Source organism: Lynx rufus, unplaced genomic scaffold (genome assembly GCF_022079265.1).
Source record: "Lynx rufus isolate CCGP_SWC_20201006 ecotype Redwood Valley unplaced genomic scaffold, mLynRuf1.p SCAF_31, whole genome shotgun sequence".
NCBI lineage: Eukaryota > Metazoa > Chordata > Mammalia > Carnivora > Felidae > Lynx > Lynx rufus.
This window is the reverse complement of record NW_025814847.1, coordinates 3,992,696-4,008,387: the sequence shown is the minus strand read 5'-3', so window position 1 is coordinate 4,008,387 and position 15,692 is coordinate 3,992,696. Positions and strand designations below refer to the sequence as shown.

General features: G+C 60.6%; 1 protein-coding gene across 5 annotated transcripts; it reads right to left on the bottom strand.

The window, feature by feature from the left end:
* Positions 1 to 1,571: 1,571 nt before the first annotated feature.
* On the bottom strand, positions 1,572 to 15,516 carry UBQLN4 (ubiquilin 4). 5 transcript variants are annotated; one of them, XR_006964600.1, is made up of 12 exons: positions 15,363 to 15,516; positions 13,797 to 13,948; positions 13,227 to 13,444; positions 12,393 to 12,655; positions 10,657 to 10,815; positions 6,998 to 7,223; positions 5,864 to 6,003; positions 5,330 to 5,413; positions 5,092 to 5,207; positions 4,723 to 4,946; positions 2,221 to 3,321; positions 1,572 to 1,869 (listed from the first exon to the last, which is right to left on the bottom strand). XR_006964600.1 is itself a non-coding variant. In XM_047092848.1 (11 exons), the coding sequence occupies exons 1-11, from the start codon at positions 15,468 to 15,470 to the stop codon at positions 3,170 to 3,172; spliced, it is 1,842 nt and encodes a 613-aa protein (XP_046948804.1). In that variant the 5' UTR covers positions 15,471 to 15,516; the 3' UTR covers positions 1,572 to 3,169. The 5 variants fall into 5 exon arrangements, 4 of the variants coding, with proteins under 4 accessions (XP_046948804.1, XP_046948807.1, XP_046948806.1 ...); XM_047092848.1 differs by having other exon boundaries at positions 1,572 to 3,321; XM_047092851.1 differs by having other exon boundaries at positions 1,572 to 3,263.
* Positions 15,517 to 15,692: the final 176 nt, after the last annotated feature.

Genomic DNA, 15,692 nt, shown 5'->3' with positions numbered 1-15,692 from the left:
TGTCAGCATCTACCCCCGTCCTGCAAGTGAAGTGATTTCATACATTCAAAATGTAGTTACAGTCTCTGGTTACGTTCCTCATCCCGTCCTGGGGTCCCCTGACCTCCGAGATGACACGTGGTTTTCAGTTTGCCTGCACGAAGGTTCGCTCTGCTCTAAGTGTCACGCGTCCACCGTTACAGTGCCACACAGCATCGGTTCACACCCCGAAACGCCTCCTGTAACTTCTTGACCGCGTGTCTTCTCTCTTGCCTTGGTTTGGAGTCGCCTTCGTTTCGTTTTGTCCTTCCGGTCACTTGGCAGTTGTTTCACGGTTTTTCTCTTTGGTGGCTTACAAAACATTTGTCCTTGACTTAGCGGCAGCTACCACGAGCTGGCGCTCTGTCCTTTACCAGCACAACGCGAAGGCCTCGCGGCGGCTCAGTCGGTTGATGGTCGGAGTCTTGATTTCAGCTGAGGTCATGATCCTAGAGTCGTGGGCTCGAGCCCCGCATTGGGCTCTGTGCTGCGTGTGGAGCCCGCTTAAGATTCTCTCCCTCTCCTTCCCTCCGCACCCTTCTCCCCAGCTTGTGCGCACGCTCGCTCTCTCTCTCTCTCTAAAACAAAACAAAACACCCCACCATGAGACATCATCACTTTTGTTTTGTGGAGTTTACACACACGTTTACCGTTGTTCTTTGTTCTTGTTTTTTCTTTTTCTTAGGACCCAAGATCACCCCACACGTGAGTCGGCCGGTGGTGGTCTCAGTTTGGCTTTGTCTGAAGACACCTTTATCTTACCTTCACGTTGGAAAGACGTTCTCGCCGGGCGCCGCATCCCAGACTGGCGGGGAGGCAGCATCCACCCCGTGGGCTTCCGCGTCGCGGGTGGGACGTGGGCGCTGGTCTGCCGCTCCCTCGAGAGCCCGCTGTCTTGATCTTCTGGTTGCTTCCAAACGTTTCTCTTCGCTTGTGCCTTTCTGCAGACTGCTGTTTTATTTCCCCGGGCTTGCGGAATCTGTGGACCGAATCTGTGGACCGCTGGTTTTCACGTCTAGAGAATGGTGACCTGGTTCCTCCAGGTTGTCCCTTCGGCGTCTCTCCCCTCCCAGGACTCCGGTCGGCCGGCCGCCCGCTTCTTCGTGTGGACCCGTGTGCTCCTTCCTGCAGTTTCCACCACTTGCCCCCCACCCCTCGCCACGTCCTTCCCTCCCCCCCCCCCCCCGCCGTGGGATCGGCCAGCCCAGCGAGTCCGCCCGCCGACACCCTGACGCCGCTCACTCCACTTGGTCTGTTTTTGTGGCTTCCAGCGGGAGAACCGGCCAGGCTTAGTCTCGGAGTTCAAGGCTAAATCTCCTGACTTCACTTGCAGGTCTGGATGCAACAGTTTGCTTTGTCTTGGCCTTTTTACCTGAGGTAAGAGTCTTGCCGTATAGGCAGTAATGACCTTCCTATGCCCCGCCCCCCAGCCCTGACGGCACCTGTGGCAACTGAACCCCCTTCAACGTCCTGGGGTCCCGCTTTATTAAACCCCCTAAAACCGAGTTTTCTTCGGCCAGCCTCCTCTCCCCCAAAAAGCAAACACCAAGACATCCCGACAACAAAGACCACGTCGTTTATTTACAAAGGCCAGTGTGGAGGCTGGGGAGGTCAGGAGGGAGAGCCACACACACCCTCTCCGGGTTGCTCAGGACGCTTTCCCGCTCGGGAGACAATTGTGCCCCTCGCGCCTCCATATTCTCGGCCACGGGTCCTCCGAGCAGCTGTGCGAAGCCGCAGAGAGAAGAGGCGACAGGAGCCTCCCCTGCGCTCGATACAGCAACGTCCAATTCCACACCAAAGGCGTCGCCGCTGCCCTCTCCTTCCCTTCCTCAGATAGAACTCTCTGGCCTGGAAGGAAACGGTGAAGGATCCAAAGGCCGGGGCTGCAGGGGTAGAGTCCCCTCTACTGTTCCCCGACAGCTTCAGGACCACACTGCCCTTGGGGTGCCCGGTGCTCAGAGGCCCAGGACCTAGATCCCTGGACTGTGTGCACTCCTGCCCTGGACCAGCCCTCCTGCCTACCTCTCTCTGGTGGGAGATAGCTCGGAACCAGAAACCAACCAGGAATCCACCGTCCTGTGCCACTCGAGTGTGTGTGTGTGTGTGTGTGTGTGTGTGAGTACCCACCGCATACACGCCCGCTGCTGAGACAGACCCCAATCCCTTCGTGTCTCATGAGGGGGACTGAGACCCCGGTACCTGGGGATGCAGGCGAGTCCTGGAAACGGAGCCGGCAGGAGCCCCCGTGAACCGTGTCGCTTGGCTTCCCTGAGCCCTTCCTGCGGCTCAGACCCCGTTAGCATCTCCAGGGCCCTCTGCCAGGCCTGAGCCTGGACCCCGCCTAAGGGAGCTCCGTGGGGCCTCCACTCCCAAAGTGTCCATTCCGGGTTCCAGCCGCTGAGCCTGTGACTCAGTTCGTTTTCCCATCCCCCTCCTCCAGAAAATCTCCTCCCTCCTTTGCACCCAACTCCATCGGGCCGGTCCAGGGCTCGGTTCCTCACACAGAGGGTGATGTCTGGTCTCCCCCTTCGGACGGGACATCCCAACAAAGCCTGGATGAAGGGACCAGGATGGGGGGGGGCGGGGGGGATGGAAAAGAGAGCCTGTCCCCACCCCCCCAACCGCCAGCCCTGCTTCAGTGTGTGGTCCCAGCAGGGCTGAGGCTGCAGGTGGAGAGACAGAGGAGTCGCCACAAGTAACCAGACAACAAGCAGAGCCCTAGAGGCACACACGAAGACCCCGCCCCAGTCCCTCCTCCCACCCAGCATGGCCAGGCCACCGCCACCAGAGGTCTACAGGCTGTGCCAGGAGACGGTGAGGCCAGGAGCTGGGGCCGACCGGCGACACTGTGAAAACCACTTGAACGGCCCTGCTGGAGCAGGGCCCAGAGCAAAGACTCCATAAGAGATGTACAAGTAAACCCAAAATGCGCAGGGCACTGGGGCGAGGCCCGTGCCCCTAAAGTCACCCTGCTGTCTGGAGAGGACGGGGCGGGGAGATGGGGCGGCAGGCAAAGGGCAGGGGCCGACAGAGGAGCCAGGCGCTGGCGCCCAGGGAAGGGAGAGGCAGGAGGCGCGGCCGGGGGGTTAGGAGAGTTGCGAGCCCAGGAGTCTCTCGATGGCTGCGTTGACGTCCCCTCCTGTGGCGATCAGGGCCTGCAGGTTAGCTTCACGGTTGATGAAGCCCATGGAGTTGAGCTGCTCCAGCTGCTGCTGGAACCGTACTTCCGGCGTCGTCTGCACCTGCAGAGGACGGGCCTCGTGAAGGGGGCGCAGGGCCACCCCCTTCTGGCGTCTGCACCTGCAGAGGACGGGCCTCTCTGAGTCCGAGGTTTACGGCGCAGAGCAGATGACCAGTAGGTCCTCTCCAGCATCCTCAGACCCAACCAGTGGGCAGGGAAGGGTGAGCCTCAGACAGGGGTCACGGAGCCTGCACCCCACATCAGTCAACGACTGTGTAACAGAAGGTGGGGGGTGTCTTTCTGAACATTTCGAAGTAACAGACGGGCCCAGAGCAGCCTATATTCCTAACCACTTTCTGTCCCTGGAGAGGTTAACGGCGCTCCAGAAGCCAAATGGTGTGTGCTCGGTAAGACGCACGGTCTGCACAAAGCCCACCCCCAGCCCTGCCCCCGGCAGTCTTCAAGCAGGGAGCCAGGGGAAAGGCCAGGGAAGGGCCCCAGGAAAGAAGGAACCTGTTTGATCACGGTTAGCCAATCAACAAACACCATTATTTACAGAAGAGAAGGCTTTTCGTGTCTGACACTCCTATATACATCTCCTAGAAATGCTTTCCCGAAGGATGTGCAGGAAGCACTAGCCTTGGTCATGAACGAGCCCAGCAGTGACAGGCCGCCCGGCCTCTGACAGGGTGAACGCACTGTCCCCAGAAGGAAAGGATGCGCCGAGGGTCACAGAAGCCCCCTAACGTGCGGCACGAGAGCCTTCTCCAGGGTTGGGTGCTGCTTCTCCTCACAGTCCGCAGGATCTAAGCCGGACTGGACCTTCCTTGGTGACTCTTGGTCCAACCCTTCTACAGGGTTCTGCAGAACAGAGCCTTCTGCAGAGCTGGGCACACTTACGTTTCTGTCAGAAGGGTCCTCCCAGACGAGTTAGGGAAGCCAGAGAAAGGTTAAGGGCCTCACCTGAGGTCAACCCTTCTCCTCACCCAATCCCCTAGCCTTGACTTTGCAACACAGGGTTCTAGTTACCTCCTCCCCCAGAACCCTCCGCGCTAGTCTTGGAGGCGGAGGCTGATTTAATCACCAAAGGGCCCTGTGATAGAAGGAAGCAGCGGTAGGACGTGGTGGTTAAGGTGTGTAAACTCAGGCGCCAGCATACCTTGGCCTCATTACTTACTGGCTGCGTGACTCTGAGCAAGCCACTTACCCTCTCTGGGCCTCAGTTTCCCCCTTTTATAACACAGAGATAGCAGCTTCTTTCCAAGGCCGTTGTTGAGGAGTGGAGCGAATGTGCTCTCGCACACGAGGCATGAGAACGGCCCCCAGAGCCCGATTAAGTTCTATCATTACTCTCGTCTCCATCGCACAGCCGCAAAAGCCAACGTGGAGAAGGCGGCAACCGGCCCAAGGCCAGCAAGGGGCAGACCAAGCCCTGCGGGCGGCGGTCCGGCTGGCTCCAAACCCGCTCTGCCTCTCCAGGCTGCCGCCACCCCCCACACCGGCCCCGCAGCCCCGCGTACCTGGGAGTTCCCGCCCCCTGCCAACAGCTGGACCATCTGCTGCATGAGGTGCTGGGGAGCATTGGGAGCCCCCGCTGGAGAAGGCGTGGCGGGGGGCGCTGGCGAGGAGGTGGGGGCCTCGGGCGCAGACCCAGTGTCGCTGCCTGCCGGGGCCGCCGGGGTCCGGGACATCCCGAAGGAGCCAAGGCTGCAGGCAGGAGAGACCAAGAGGTGGGAGGCAGCCTCTGAGAAAGGGATGGGAACGTGAGGTCCAGAAGGCGGAGCGCACAAGCAGGAGAGCGGACCCTCAGAGCGGCGGGGCGGGGCCTGGCGCGGAGGCGGAGCCAGAGCCTTGTGCCCCTCCCCCCCCGCCCCCGGCCCCGCCCTCACCTGGGTACCAGCCCAGGGGCCTCGGTCTGCAGGGTCTGCAGGCCCTGCTGGATCTGCAGCAGGGCCTGCATGGCGCGGGGGTTGGTGAGCACGGACAGGGACTCCGGGTTCTGCATCTGGCGGGAAACAGGCAGAGGAAGGCAGTGGTGGCAGGACGCAGGCGTCCACCCGGAGCTCTGCTCTGCCTCCCCCCCCCCCCCCACGCCCCGTGGCCCTGGCCCCCGAGAGCCTCACCCACCTGCTGCAGGAAGACGGGGAGCTGGAGGCGGAGCTGCTCCTGCAGCTGGGGGTTCCCCGCAAAGAGCGGCACGTTCACCATCATCTGCGGGGTGAAGGCGGGAGGGAGGCCTGGGCCCACCCGCCCTCAGAATCCCGGCGGCCTGTCTCCCTCGGCACCCCCACCGCCGTGGGAGATCTGGGTCCCCGTGCATCCCGAAGGCCTCCCGGGGGCAGTGAGAGGAGACGGAACCGCGCTCCGGGCCTCGGGCCAGGGCTCGCAGCCCCGCGCCTGGCGTTGACGGTGTCCCCGAGTACAGGGCGCACTGGGCACCACGCCACGTTCTGGGCGCTCTACTCGTAGGAGCTCACTGCGCCCCCCGGGACGCCGTGAGGGAGGGGCCACGGCCACGGCCACGTACAGGTGAGCAAACCGGGAGGCTCGGGACCGGCTGAGCTCACGCAGCTTGGGGGCCGGGACCGGAGACACTAGCCCAGGCCGTCTGGCTCCCTCGGCTCCCGCCCGCTGCGCAGGACCTGCCCCCACACTGCGTACCTGAGCAGCAAAGTCGGGGTTCTGGGCCAGCGTCTGCATCATGCTGCGCATGTAGGGGGCAGAGATCACGTTCTGCATCAGCTGCGGGTTTTCAGAGATCTGCTGGAGGAGAGCCTGCATCTCGGGGCTGTTGAACACTCCTAGCGCGAGGAGGAAGACGACAAGGACAAAAGGGTCCAGATGGAAACCAGATGCCTGCCCCTCTTCCATCTCCCTTACTTCCAACGTTGAGCCGTTAGGGAGCTCAGAGGGGCGGCGAAAAGCCGCCTCCAGTTCAGGGGCGTGGGCCCCAGCTCTGGCCTTGCTTCGGCCAGGCCTCTCTCCCAGCTGCTCTACGGACAAGCAGGTTGGAAACTGGGTCTCATTTGCGCCCCCCCCCCGCCCCTCCCCGGGGCCGTTCCAGGAAAGGGTCTGATGGAGGTCACATAGGCTCGTGGTTGGCAGTCTTTCTTAGTGGCAGAGGCCCTTTCCTCAAACCAGATGTCACTCCGAACCAAGTGTGACAACGGACTGGCTGGAACCCATCCCACTCAGTCGTTTCTCCTTCTGGGGAAAGTCCGGACCTCCGGACTCAGGAGTACAATTTGAAAGCCACGGGTCATAAGGGGACTGGAGCACACAGAGGGGAAGGGACTCTCCTGATCAAGGTGCCGCCCCCTCCCCCCCCACCCCCGACCGGGGCATCTACCAGAGACGTCCCCGGGGTCACATGTACGGTCACAGTCCAGAGAGCGGGGCCTCCCCAAGGGTTGTGCCCAGCCCGCCCCTGTCTGTCCATGGCAAGTCCACACATCCTCCTCCCCCAGCCTCACACCTGCCTGTCCCTGGGAGCGCCCGCTTCCTCCCACACCCACTTCCCCAGGTTGACCCATTTGCCTGGATGGTAGCAGCAGTGCTGAGCGCTTCGGAGTGGGGCCTGTCACTCAGGCTGCTCCAGGGACGTCAGGACACAGCCCAAACCACCCCTCACCCGAGGGGGCAGAGCTTCTGCCCCAGGCTGCAGACCCCCCCTCCGGGGCTTCAGTACAGGCTCACCTGTCTTCAGGAGGCTGCAGCAGTGCGAGCCCCATTCAGTCCTGGGGCAGAGGGACTACCCTGGTGACCCCACTAAGCTCCTTCCAGCCCAGGACATACCTGACCCCAGGCTAGCCGCATTGATCCCAAAGGGGTTGGAGACTGTCGGGTGCACCTGGCTGGTCCCCGATCCTCCGGTGCCCTCCCCCCCGGACCCGGGGGCCTGGGAGGTGGGGGGCGAGGGGCTCCAGGGGTTAGGGAGGGGCTCTCGGTTCTCAGTCCGCAGAGGCTGGGAGGACGAGCTGTCGGAGTTCCCGGCCAGGGAAGAGAAGGGGTTGTTGCCAAACTGGGAGGAGGGAAAGGTTCTGGGTTAAGGACCGAAACAAACCAGGGTGAGGGCTAGGCCCCCCCCCCCGCGCCTCTCACCTAGCAGCCTCCCCTCCCTGGGAGAGGGAGGGGGTGGGAGGTCCCGGAGGCCCTCAGCTCCAGTTCTGGCCTAGAGACGGGGCAGCCACACCCTCACCTTGCAGGGTGGGAGGTGGCCAGTGCAGGAGCGGCCAGGGGATGACCAACCCCTCAGGTAACTGGAAACTTCCCACCTTCCCCGAGGGCTCCAAAGACTCGGTCTCTAGTCTCCTTTGTGCCCTGTGGTACTTTACACACACCTTCTCACCGCGTAAGGGTACATATGTCTTCCTCGGGTCTTCAGGGGCATAGGCAAGGTCGCCTCTGCACCCCACCTTTCCCCTGACACTAGTAGGTGCTCAATAAATAATTGCTGGCTTGAGGGGAGCTGGCTCTCTACGTCAGCCCTGGGCTGCCTCTAGGCGTCCCCCCGTCCAGCCGTCTTGGTCCAACAGGACCTCCCCAGAAGCCCAGGTCCTCTTCACGGCATTCTGTCCCTCCAAGCACACGCAGGGGAGCCCCCCAGGGGCACTCATCTCCGGCTGAGCGTGCCCTCCCTCCGCTGCTTCCCCCGCACAGCTTTCTCCTCGGCCTCCTTCCTTCAGCTACATAGGCCCCCTCAGCACCAGGCTGCCTGCTGTCCCCCAGGACGGCCTCAGGGTCGGCACCCCATCACACGGCGTGCTGCCCAAGGTGGCAAGGCAACTTCCTGTGGATCCCCCGGCACCCAGGCAAGGGCTCTGTCCAGCACTGTGCTCGCTGAGGGGGTCTGTGCCCCATTTGCCTGCTCCAGCCCCCCACCCTGAGGTCCTGGGTGGTCCTCAGCTGCACAGCTTCAGCCCCTTGTCACCGCGGGGTCTCCTGCTCATTCAGAGCAGGTCGTGGGGACCAGAGCCAGCCAAGGCCCTCCAGCTCTGAGCCGGGCTTCCTCCGCCTTACCAGGTGCCTGCCGGGATGACAGCCAGCAGGCCGGGGTCTGTGTACCCCAGCCTCAGGCTTTGTCCCTGTTTCACACTTCCCGTCCTGGTCACTCGCCTGGCACCCACCACCGCTGAGTTCTGGGCCCCCTAGTTTTCCCCGTGCTCTCTATGGACTGAATCTCTTTCTGACCACCCTCGGGCAATCACAGCTGCCATTTATTGAGCACCTACTACGTACCAGGCATGTTTCTTCTAATGTTTACAGTAGCCCTCCAATGTACCAGTTCTCAAAGTGTGGTCCTGGGACCCTTGCAAGGCCTAACCCTGGTTTTAGAATTCTGAGACGCTATTTGCCTTTTTTCACTCTTGTTGTTTTCATGAGTGTTCAGTGGCGTTTTCCAGAGGCTATGTGACATGTGATACTGCACCAGACCGAGCGCGGAAGCAGAACTGGGTCCCACAGCAAGCCAGACGGCAAGGGAGTCTGCAAAAGTTAGAACAAGGCCGCTCTCCTCTAAAGTTTTGTTTTGGAAAATTAAGTTATTTTTTAAGCGAATGTGCTTTTTATATTAATGTGTAGGGTATTTACTGTCGTTTTAAAACGAATTAATCAACCTTCTGTAAGTTTCTCGGTCTTCATTTCAGATACAGTGGGTATCAAGAGACCCAACCCACAAAAAGAAAACCTTTTTGAGGTCCTCAATAATTCTTAAGGGTATAAAGGGGTCCTGAGGCCAAAAGAGTCAAGCATCACCGCTTTATTATATCACTTCCATTTTGAAAACACGGACGCTAAGACTCAGAAAGGTTAAGCAGCTAACTTAAAACTGCGCCACTAAAAATGGGCGTTAGGTATTTGAACCCAGGTTTGCCGACGCCCAAAGTCGGTTCTTTTAGTTATTCCAATGGTTCTCACAATTTAGCCTGCATCAGAGTTAGCCGGAGGGCTTGTTATAAGCCTTTCTCAGCTCCTTGGTTGTTTTTTTTTTTTTTTTTTTTAACCAGATGCATGCATTACTTGGATATACGTTTTTAATTAAATACTTAAATAAAACTTAAACAAATTCCTTTAAAAACTCATAGTTGATCCCGACAAGCACGTTCTAAGATTTGCAACAGCATTGCCAAGAATAACCAAGAAGACGCAGGAGAGCAAGGTGAGGGGTTTGCTCTACCAGATGCCCAGGCTTAATTAGGACAATGTGGTATCACCGCAAGGACAGACAGACCGACCGGCGGGCCCGCGCACCGTCAGCTAGACTCACGCTTATTTGTGGAGATTTGGTGTAGGACGGAGGCGGCATGAACAAGGAAATCTGCTGGGACAGCACAGACCACGCAGGACGTGGTGCTCTCGTCCACAAGGAAAAAGGAACAGGAGATCCCACCCTCCCGCCTGGGCCCTGGTTTGGGGTGTGTGTGTGTTCAGTTCGTGAAACTCCATCAAGCTGCACGCTTATGATATGTGTCCCTTTCTGAAGCCATGTTATTCTCCAAGAAAAGTATTCGTAAGAAATGTTTTTAAAAAGCAGGTTAAAATTATATGAACAGCAGGATGCCACTTCTAGGAGGTTTAAAAATATGCAAAACAATACTCTACATTATTTACGGATACAAACATAGACCATAAAAGAATCAAGGCGGTAAACACCAACTTCTCAGTGGCAGTCAGCTCTGGAGAGGGAAGGAGCTGTAAACTGGGGCAGGGCTGCATGAAGCTACACTTCTTTCTGTAAAGCCTTACTTGCAAGTATAAAATACGCCCAGGAAATTATAAGAAACACTCACAGTAGTCACCTCTGAGGTAGAAAAGAGGTGGCTGGGAGATGGAACCAGAAGGAAGGATCCCCTATTGTTTACTTTGTAGAACTTCGGAACTTTGAAGTGTGTAAATATTTGTATCACGTACTTAGTGTAAATTAAACTTAAAAAAGAGAAAAAAAGAACCCAAAAGGCACTGACACTACATACAGGGACGTGAAAGGATGCTGTACTTTGGCCTACACTTCTCACATATTTGGAAGAATCCATAAGGTACTTTTCAAAGTGCATATTCCCAGGGCCCGATTCCAGAGATTGAGTCAGGAAGAGGCTCCAAGGTGGGAACCAGGAATCTGACGATCGGCGAGCCCCCCTGGGTGATTCTGATGCAGGTGATCCAAGGACCACACTTGAGACACGCTGCCGGCCCCAAGGCCCCTGAGCCCCCGGGGCAAGAAGTTGTCGGACGCTTTGCACGCTACACCCCGCCCGCTTCCCTGGGGAATTCTGCTACCTTCCACCCTGCTGCCCCGCCCCGTGCCAGGCTGGACCACCCCCGCCTGTGCTGTGAGAACCGCTCTCAAGCCAAGGCCCACTGTCGCAGGGCTGCGTAGGCAAAGAGGCTGACTTGGATCCGGGGATAGGGAATCCTGAGCCCAAACAGCCCTCCCACAGCCCAGCCCCTGGTCCCACCTGTTCCCGGGCAGCACTGAACATCGGCTCTTGGATGTCTGTGTACATGCGGCGGAGGGCGTTGTACCCTCCGGGGATGCTCTCCAGGTTGCTCAGGGCCCGGTCCTGGTTCCGCATCATTTCTTGCATCATGGCTGGATTTCGAGCAAGCTCCATGGTCTGGTGGAGAAGGGAGAGAGACAGGAAGAACCCCAGAACCAGGGGGGCACCAGGCTTGGCCGGGGGTGGGCCCTGAGGAGGAGGTCTGTCCCAGGACTAGGGTCCAGGGCCCAGGAACCGCCCCACAGTGGCAGGGTGGCGGGTAAATTCCTCCCTCTACTGTCATCTTGGCTCTGTCCCTGCCTGCAAGGGTAGTCTGCCTGGCTTTGTGCTGCGGTACAACGACCCAGGGGTGGGGGGGCGAGGACAGCAGCTTCTCTTCCTCAGGTTCAGGAGGCCCTCGAACCTGAGGCCCTCGGAAGTACAGGGAGCAAAAGGAAACCGGTAGGAAAGGACATGAGGAGGAGGAGGAGGAGGAAGCAGAGGAGAGTAGCATCTGAGCACCTACGATACACAGGCACCCAGCTAAGTAATTCACACAACGGAAGTCACGTGCTCCCCATGATAATTGTCCCAAGGAGATATTTCTGTCCCTATTCTGCAGATGAGGAAATAGGCTGAGATTCACTGGCGACACACAGCCGGTTAGTGGTGGGGCCAGGTTTTGAGGCCAGATCACTCTGTCTGTCCAAGACCACACTGCGGTTCCTGGAAGATGACCATAAGTTGGGGAGGGAAAGGATTCACGTTGGGGCGACACGACCGGCACTCTCTAACCCCACCCCCAGGTCTCCGGCCTGGCCAAACCTTGAGAAACCCGTGGACGGGATGGGGGCTCACTCTCAATAAGGGCTGGCCTGTGTCAACTCCAGGGGACAGCAGTGCATGACGGGGGACAAAGGGCACCCTGCCTGGGATGCCTTCCCTGTCCCTACTCCCAAGTCCCTCCACAAGGGCTCACTAAAGCACCTTTACGTCTAAGACGGGACCCTGACTCCTTACCCCATAATTCACTCATTCTCTAAGTGTTTCCGGAGTGACTTCCACGCACCAGGAGCCATTCTAGGCAGGGAAGGAAACACCCGCAAGTCCTTGCTCCGAAGGCACTTATCTCCAGGGGAACCCAGCACCGGTGCCCACGGCTCCGCTGACGTCATCTCTCCTCTTCCCCCGGGGGACTGGGCCATGAGACAGGGCTCCCGAAGCCTGACACGCCGCCGCTGCCGGGCGTCCTTCGGCCACCAGCCCTGCCCGGCCCAGCCACGACGCTCCCCGAACACCCTACACCCAAGCCTTTGCCCGTGCTGTCCCTCAGGCCTGAACACTCTCCTCTTTTTCTTCCTCTGGCTCATGATTCCTCCTCTGGGTCTCAGCGTGGCTGACACTTCCTCCAGAGCCTCCTCTGAGCGCTCCCCCCCTCCTCCCCGGGCAGGGCCAGGAGCCCTTCTCTTAGGGGATCCCGCGACTATGACATCACCAACCACGCCACGTTACTACTGCGCGCTCGCTCGTCCCATGTCCTTTTGAGACCAGAAGTTCCTGGGAAGCTAGGCCCGTGCCTTGTCGTCACTACACCCCCAGTGCTCCAAACAGGGCTGCTGGATGAGTCAGTCGCCAAATAAGCCAAGGCAGGGCGAGGTGGGAAAAGTCCCACCGGTGTCTTGTCCGTCCCCACCCCAACCTTCTCTCACACCCACCTGCCTCATGAGCTCCGGGTTGTTGAGCATGTGGCTGATCTCAGGGTTCCGCTCCATCAACTGCTGCATCTGGGGGTTGGCCATGATCATGTGGCGCATCAGGTCGGGGTTAGACATCATGTCCTGGACCAGGGGGTTCTCCATGATCTGCGACAGCATCTCGGGGTTGGACATCAGCTGTCTCTGCATTTGCTGCTGCAGCTCCATGAAGTTGGCGGAGCCCAGGCCCAGGCTGCCCAGGCCCAGGAGGCCCCCAAAGCCAGCTGCGGGGAGGGGCCAGGGTCACGGCCCGCCGCAAAACCCTGCCCCCCGCCTGGCCACAGCCGCCGAATGCAGGCCTCCGCGATGGGCCCTGTCTGTTCGGCATCTCCCCTTTCCAACCCTTCCCCGGGCCCCAGCCCTGGCCCGCTGCCGGCAGAGACGGGAGCCCAGCAGACCGAGACCTCTCTGGAAGCCGAGGCCGAGAGCCGGGCACGGCACTGAGCAAAGAGACGGCGACCAGCGATGGCCTGCCGAATGAGCCGACACACTCCCCAGCTGGCTGCTGCTGGACCCACTCTGTCCCCAAACTCCAACATCCTCACCCCGCATTCGCCACGTCCGCAACCTCATTTCTCCCGTCCCCTTAACGTTCACCCATGCTCCCCTCCTCCGGGAGGCCCTCATGGACGGGTGTCCTCCCCTGCTCCGCTCGAGCAGCAATGTCTGGAACCCTATGTCCGGGGGTTCCCTGTCCCCATCGGACCAGGAGCAGGGACCACGTTTCTGCCTCCTCTTGGCTCCCCCCGCGCCCTAGCCCAAAGCAGGACTGTGACCTCCTCCCTCAGGGCTTACAGAGTATGGATGCAGTAGCGCTGGGGGGTCCCTCCCCAGCCCCTGGGGAGGGCCCCCCCCCACTGCTCCTCCGGCTTCCGCTGCCCGCATCCGAAGTGGCGCTGCCAGAGGTGGAGGGCTGGGCCGGGGCGGCGGGTGAGGCGGGCGTGGTGGAGGGTGCCGAGGCAGGGTCTGGAGTGGCGGGGGAAGAGGCAGTGGTGGCAGCTGGATCTGGGGCCCTGAGGACAGAGAAATGAAGTCCCAGCTGAGGGGAGCCCAGAGGGAAGACGGTGATCTCAGCGGAGGACTTTCGGTGCCTCTACTACCCTATCACAAGCCACCTCCTGAGCAGCCCTCAGGCGGGCGTGCGGGAATGCTGGGGGCAGTTAGTAGTTCAGGCCGAGGGAGAAGCTAGCACCAGCTGCCTCCGGGGCATTCTGGGAGAGGTGAGTCCCGTCCCCTCCCCTGGTAGGGCTTGCCAATTCTTCCCGGACCTCGGCAGGGCCCTCCAGGTACAGGTGGGTGACGGGTGAGACACCGGGGGAAAAGAGGCCTGATCAGACGTTGGATGCGCTCCTCTCCTGGACTTACTTCTGAGGGGTCTTGATGACCAGATGGACAGTGAGCCCATCCTTGATCCCATGCTGGTTCAGGGTGTCCCCATCCTTGAGGATCTTGCCTGCGAAGATCAGGACCAGCTGGTCCTGCTGAGCCTTAAACCTCCTGGAGATCTCCTCTTTGAACTGTGGTCAGGAGGCAGAAGTCACTGCGGAGGCTCCTGGGCTCCACCCACCAGGGACCCTGCCTCTAGCCCCCCGGGGAAGTCCCTTCCGTAGTCTCAACTCCATCCAGCCTGCTGCGATAAGCAGGCCCCTTTGTTAACCAAAGGGAAGGACCGGTGACGTCCCCTCTCAGCTCAACTCCTGGGGTCTCCCACCCCAGAAGGCCCCTGCTGCTTCCTGCCACCCCCTCCGCAGTCCCTCTGCCCAGCTCCCTGTGAGGGCCCTGCCCTGCTGGCCCCTGCCCATCCCAACTCCTGCAACAGCCTTCCACCCAGGCCCCGTCCACCCCGCCCCCCCGGCCCGCCTCCGTTCTCAGACCCCAACTTTCCTCACGCCCAGCCATCTTGCAACAACTAGGACAAACGCATCCCAGCAGTGACTCCTCAGGAGTTAAGAGTCTCAGTCCCATGAGATACGTATGAATCATTATCTCCATTTTAAAGATGAGAAAACTGAGGCTCAGAGCAGTTATGTAACTGCACTGGAACGCAGGACTTGACCCCAAGGCCCCAGCTCTCGACCAAACACACTGTCTCTCAGTTCAAGCTGACTTCAAATTCAGCTTTGCAGGGCAGAGAATGTAAGTTCTGGAATGCAGTCACTTTACAAGGGGGGAGAGGGAGCAGTGATGGCACTAAAGACTGGCTTGGGAGAGTGAGACTCCCCAAATCTATCAGCTCTCCCCTCCAAAACAAACTTAAACCAAAACAGACACTCTCAGTAAAGAGTGCACTTGCTAAGCAACCGCAGCTTCCAGAGCCCTTCCTTCCAACCAGATGGCCTGTGTTAAGCCCCGCCTGCGTGAAATTGTGGAGCAGCCACAGGAGGTGCGAACACAGGAAAAGCTCCCTCATTCACTCATTCAACACACTTTTATTGAGCACCTACTGCACACCGTAAGTCCCAGAGAGGCCGAGGGCCCACCGTAACCCCCTCGATTTGGGAGCGTCGGAAGGATACGGGCCCGGGGAAATGCTCCCCCGGCGCCCCGCGTCCCAGAACCCGGAGGCGCCCCCCGCCCGCTCTCCTGGCGCAGCGCCGTGCCCGGAGCCCGCCCGGCCTCGGCGCCCCGGCCCCCCGGCCATTCCCCGCGGCGCACGCTGCCCTCAAGGCCCTGGTCCTTCCCCTGCGCGGTGCCAGGTGCCCCCTCCCCACTCTCCGCCACGCCCCCAGCCCAGGCCACAAGGCGCGCCCCGGCCTCGCGTCCGCCGCACGCGCCGCGCTCGCCGGCTCCCTCTCGCCGGACGCCCCCAGCCCCGCTCCGCGCCTCCCGCCCCTCCGAGAGCCTGCGGGGCCCCCGCCCGCCGCCCCAGCGCCTCGGGGCCACCCCTCTCTTCGCAGACCCCTCCTCCGCGACCCTCGCCGCGCGTACTACCTCCTTGACGGAGGCTCGATCGCAGATCACGATTTCCTCCTTGTCCTTGGGGGTCTTGACGGTGACCCGAATGGGGGGCCTGGCCTCGGCCCCGCTCGGCTCCGCCATGCCGCCGCCGCCACCCGGCCGCCCGCCAGCCCGCCCCGGCTCCTCCTCCTCCTCCTCCTCCTCCTCCTCCTCCTCCCCGCCCGGCCGGCCGGCTCGGCTCCGGCCTCCGCCCCTCCGCACCCCCCCTGCCCTGCCCTCCCCTCCCCGCGGCCGCGCCGCCCTCCGGACCAGCGGCGCCCACAGCGCCCCGGGCGGCCTGGGGGGGCACTGCAGCCGGGGCCG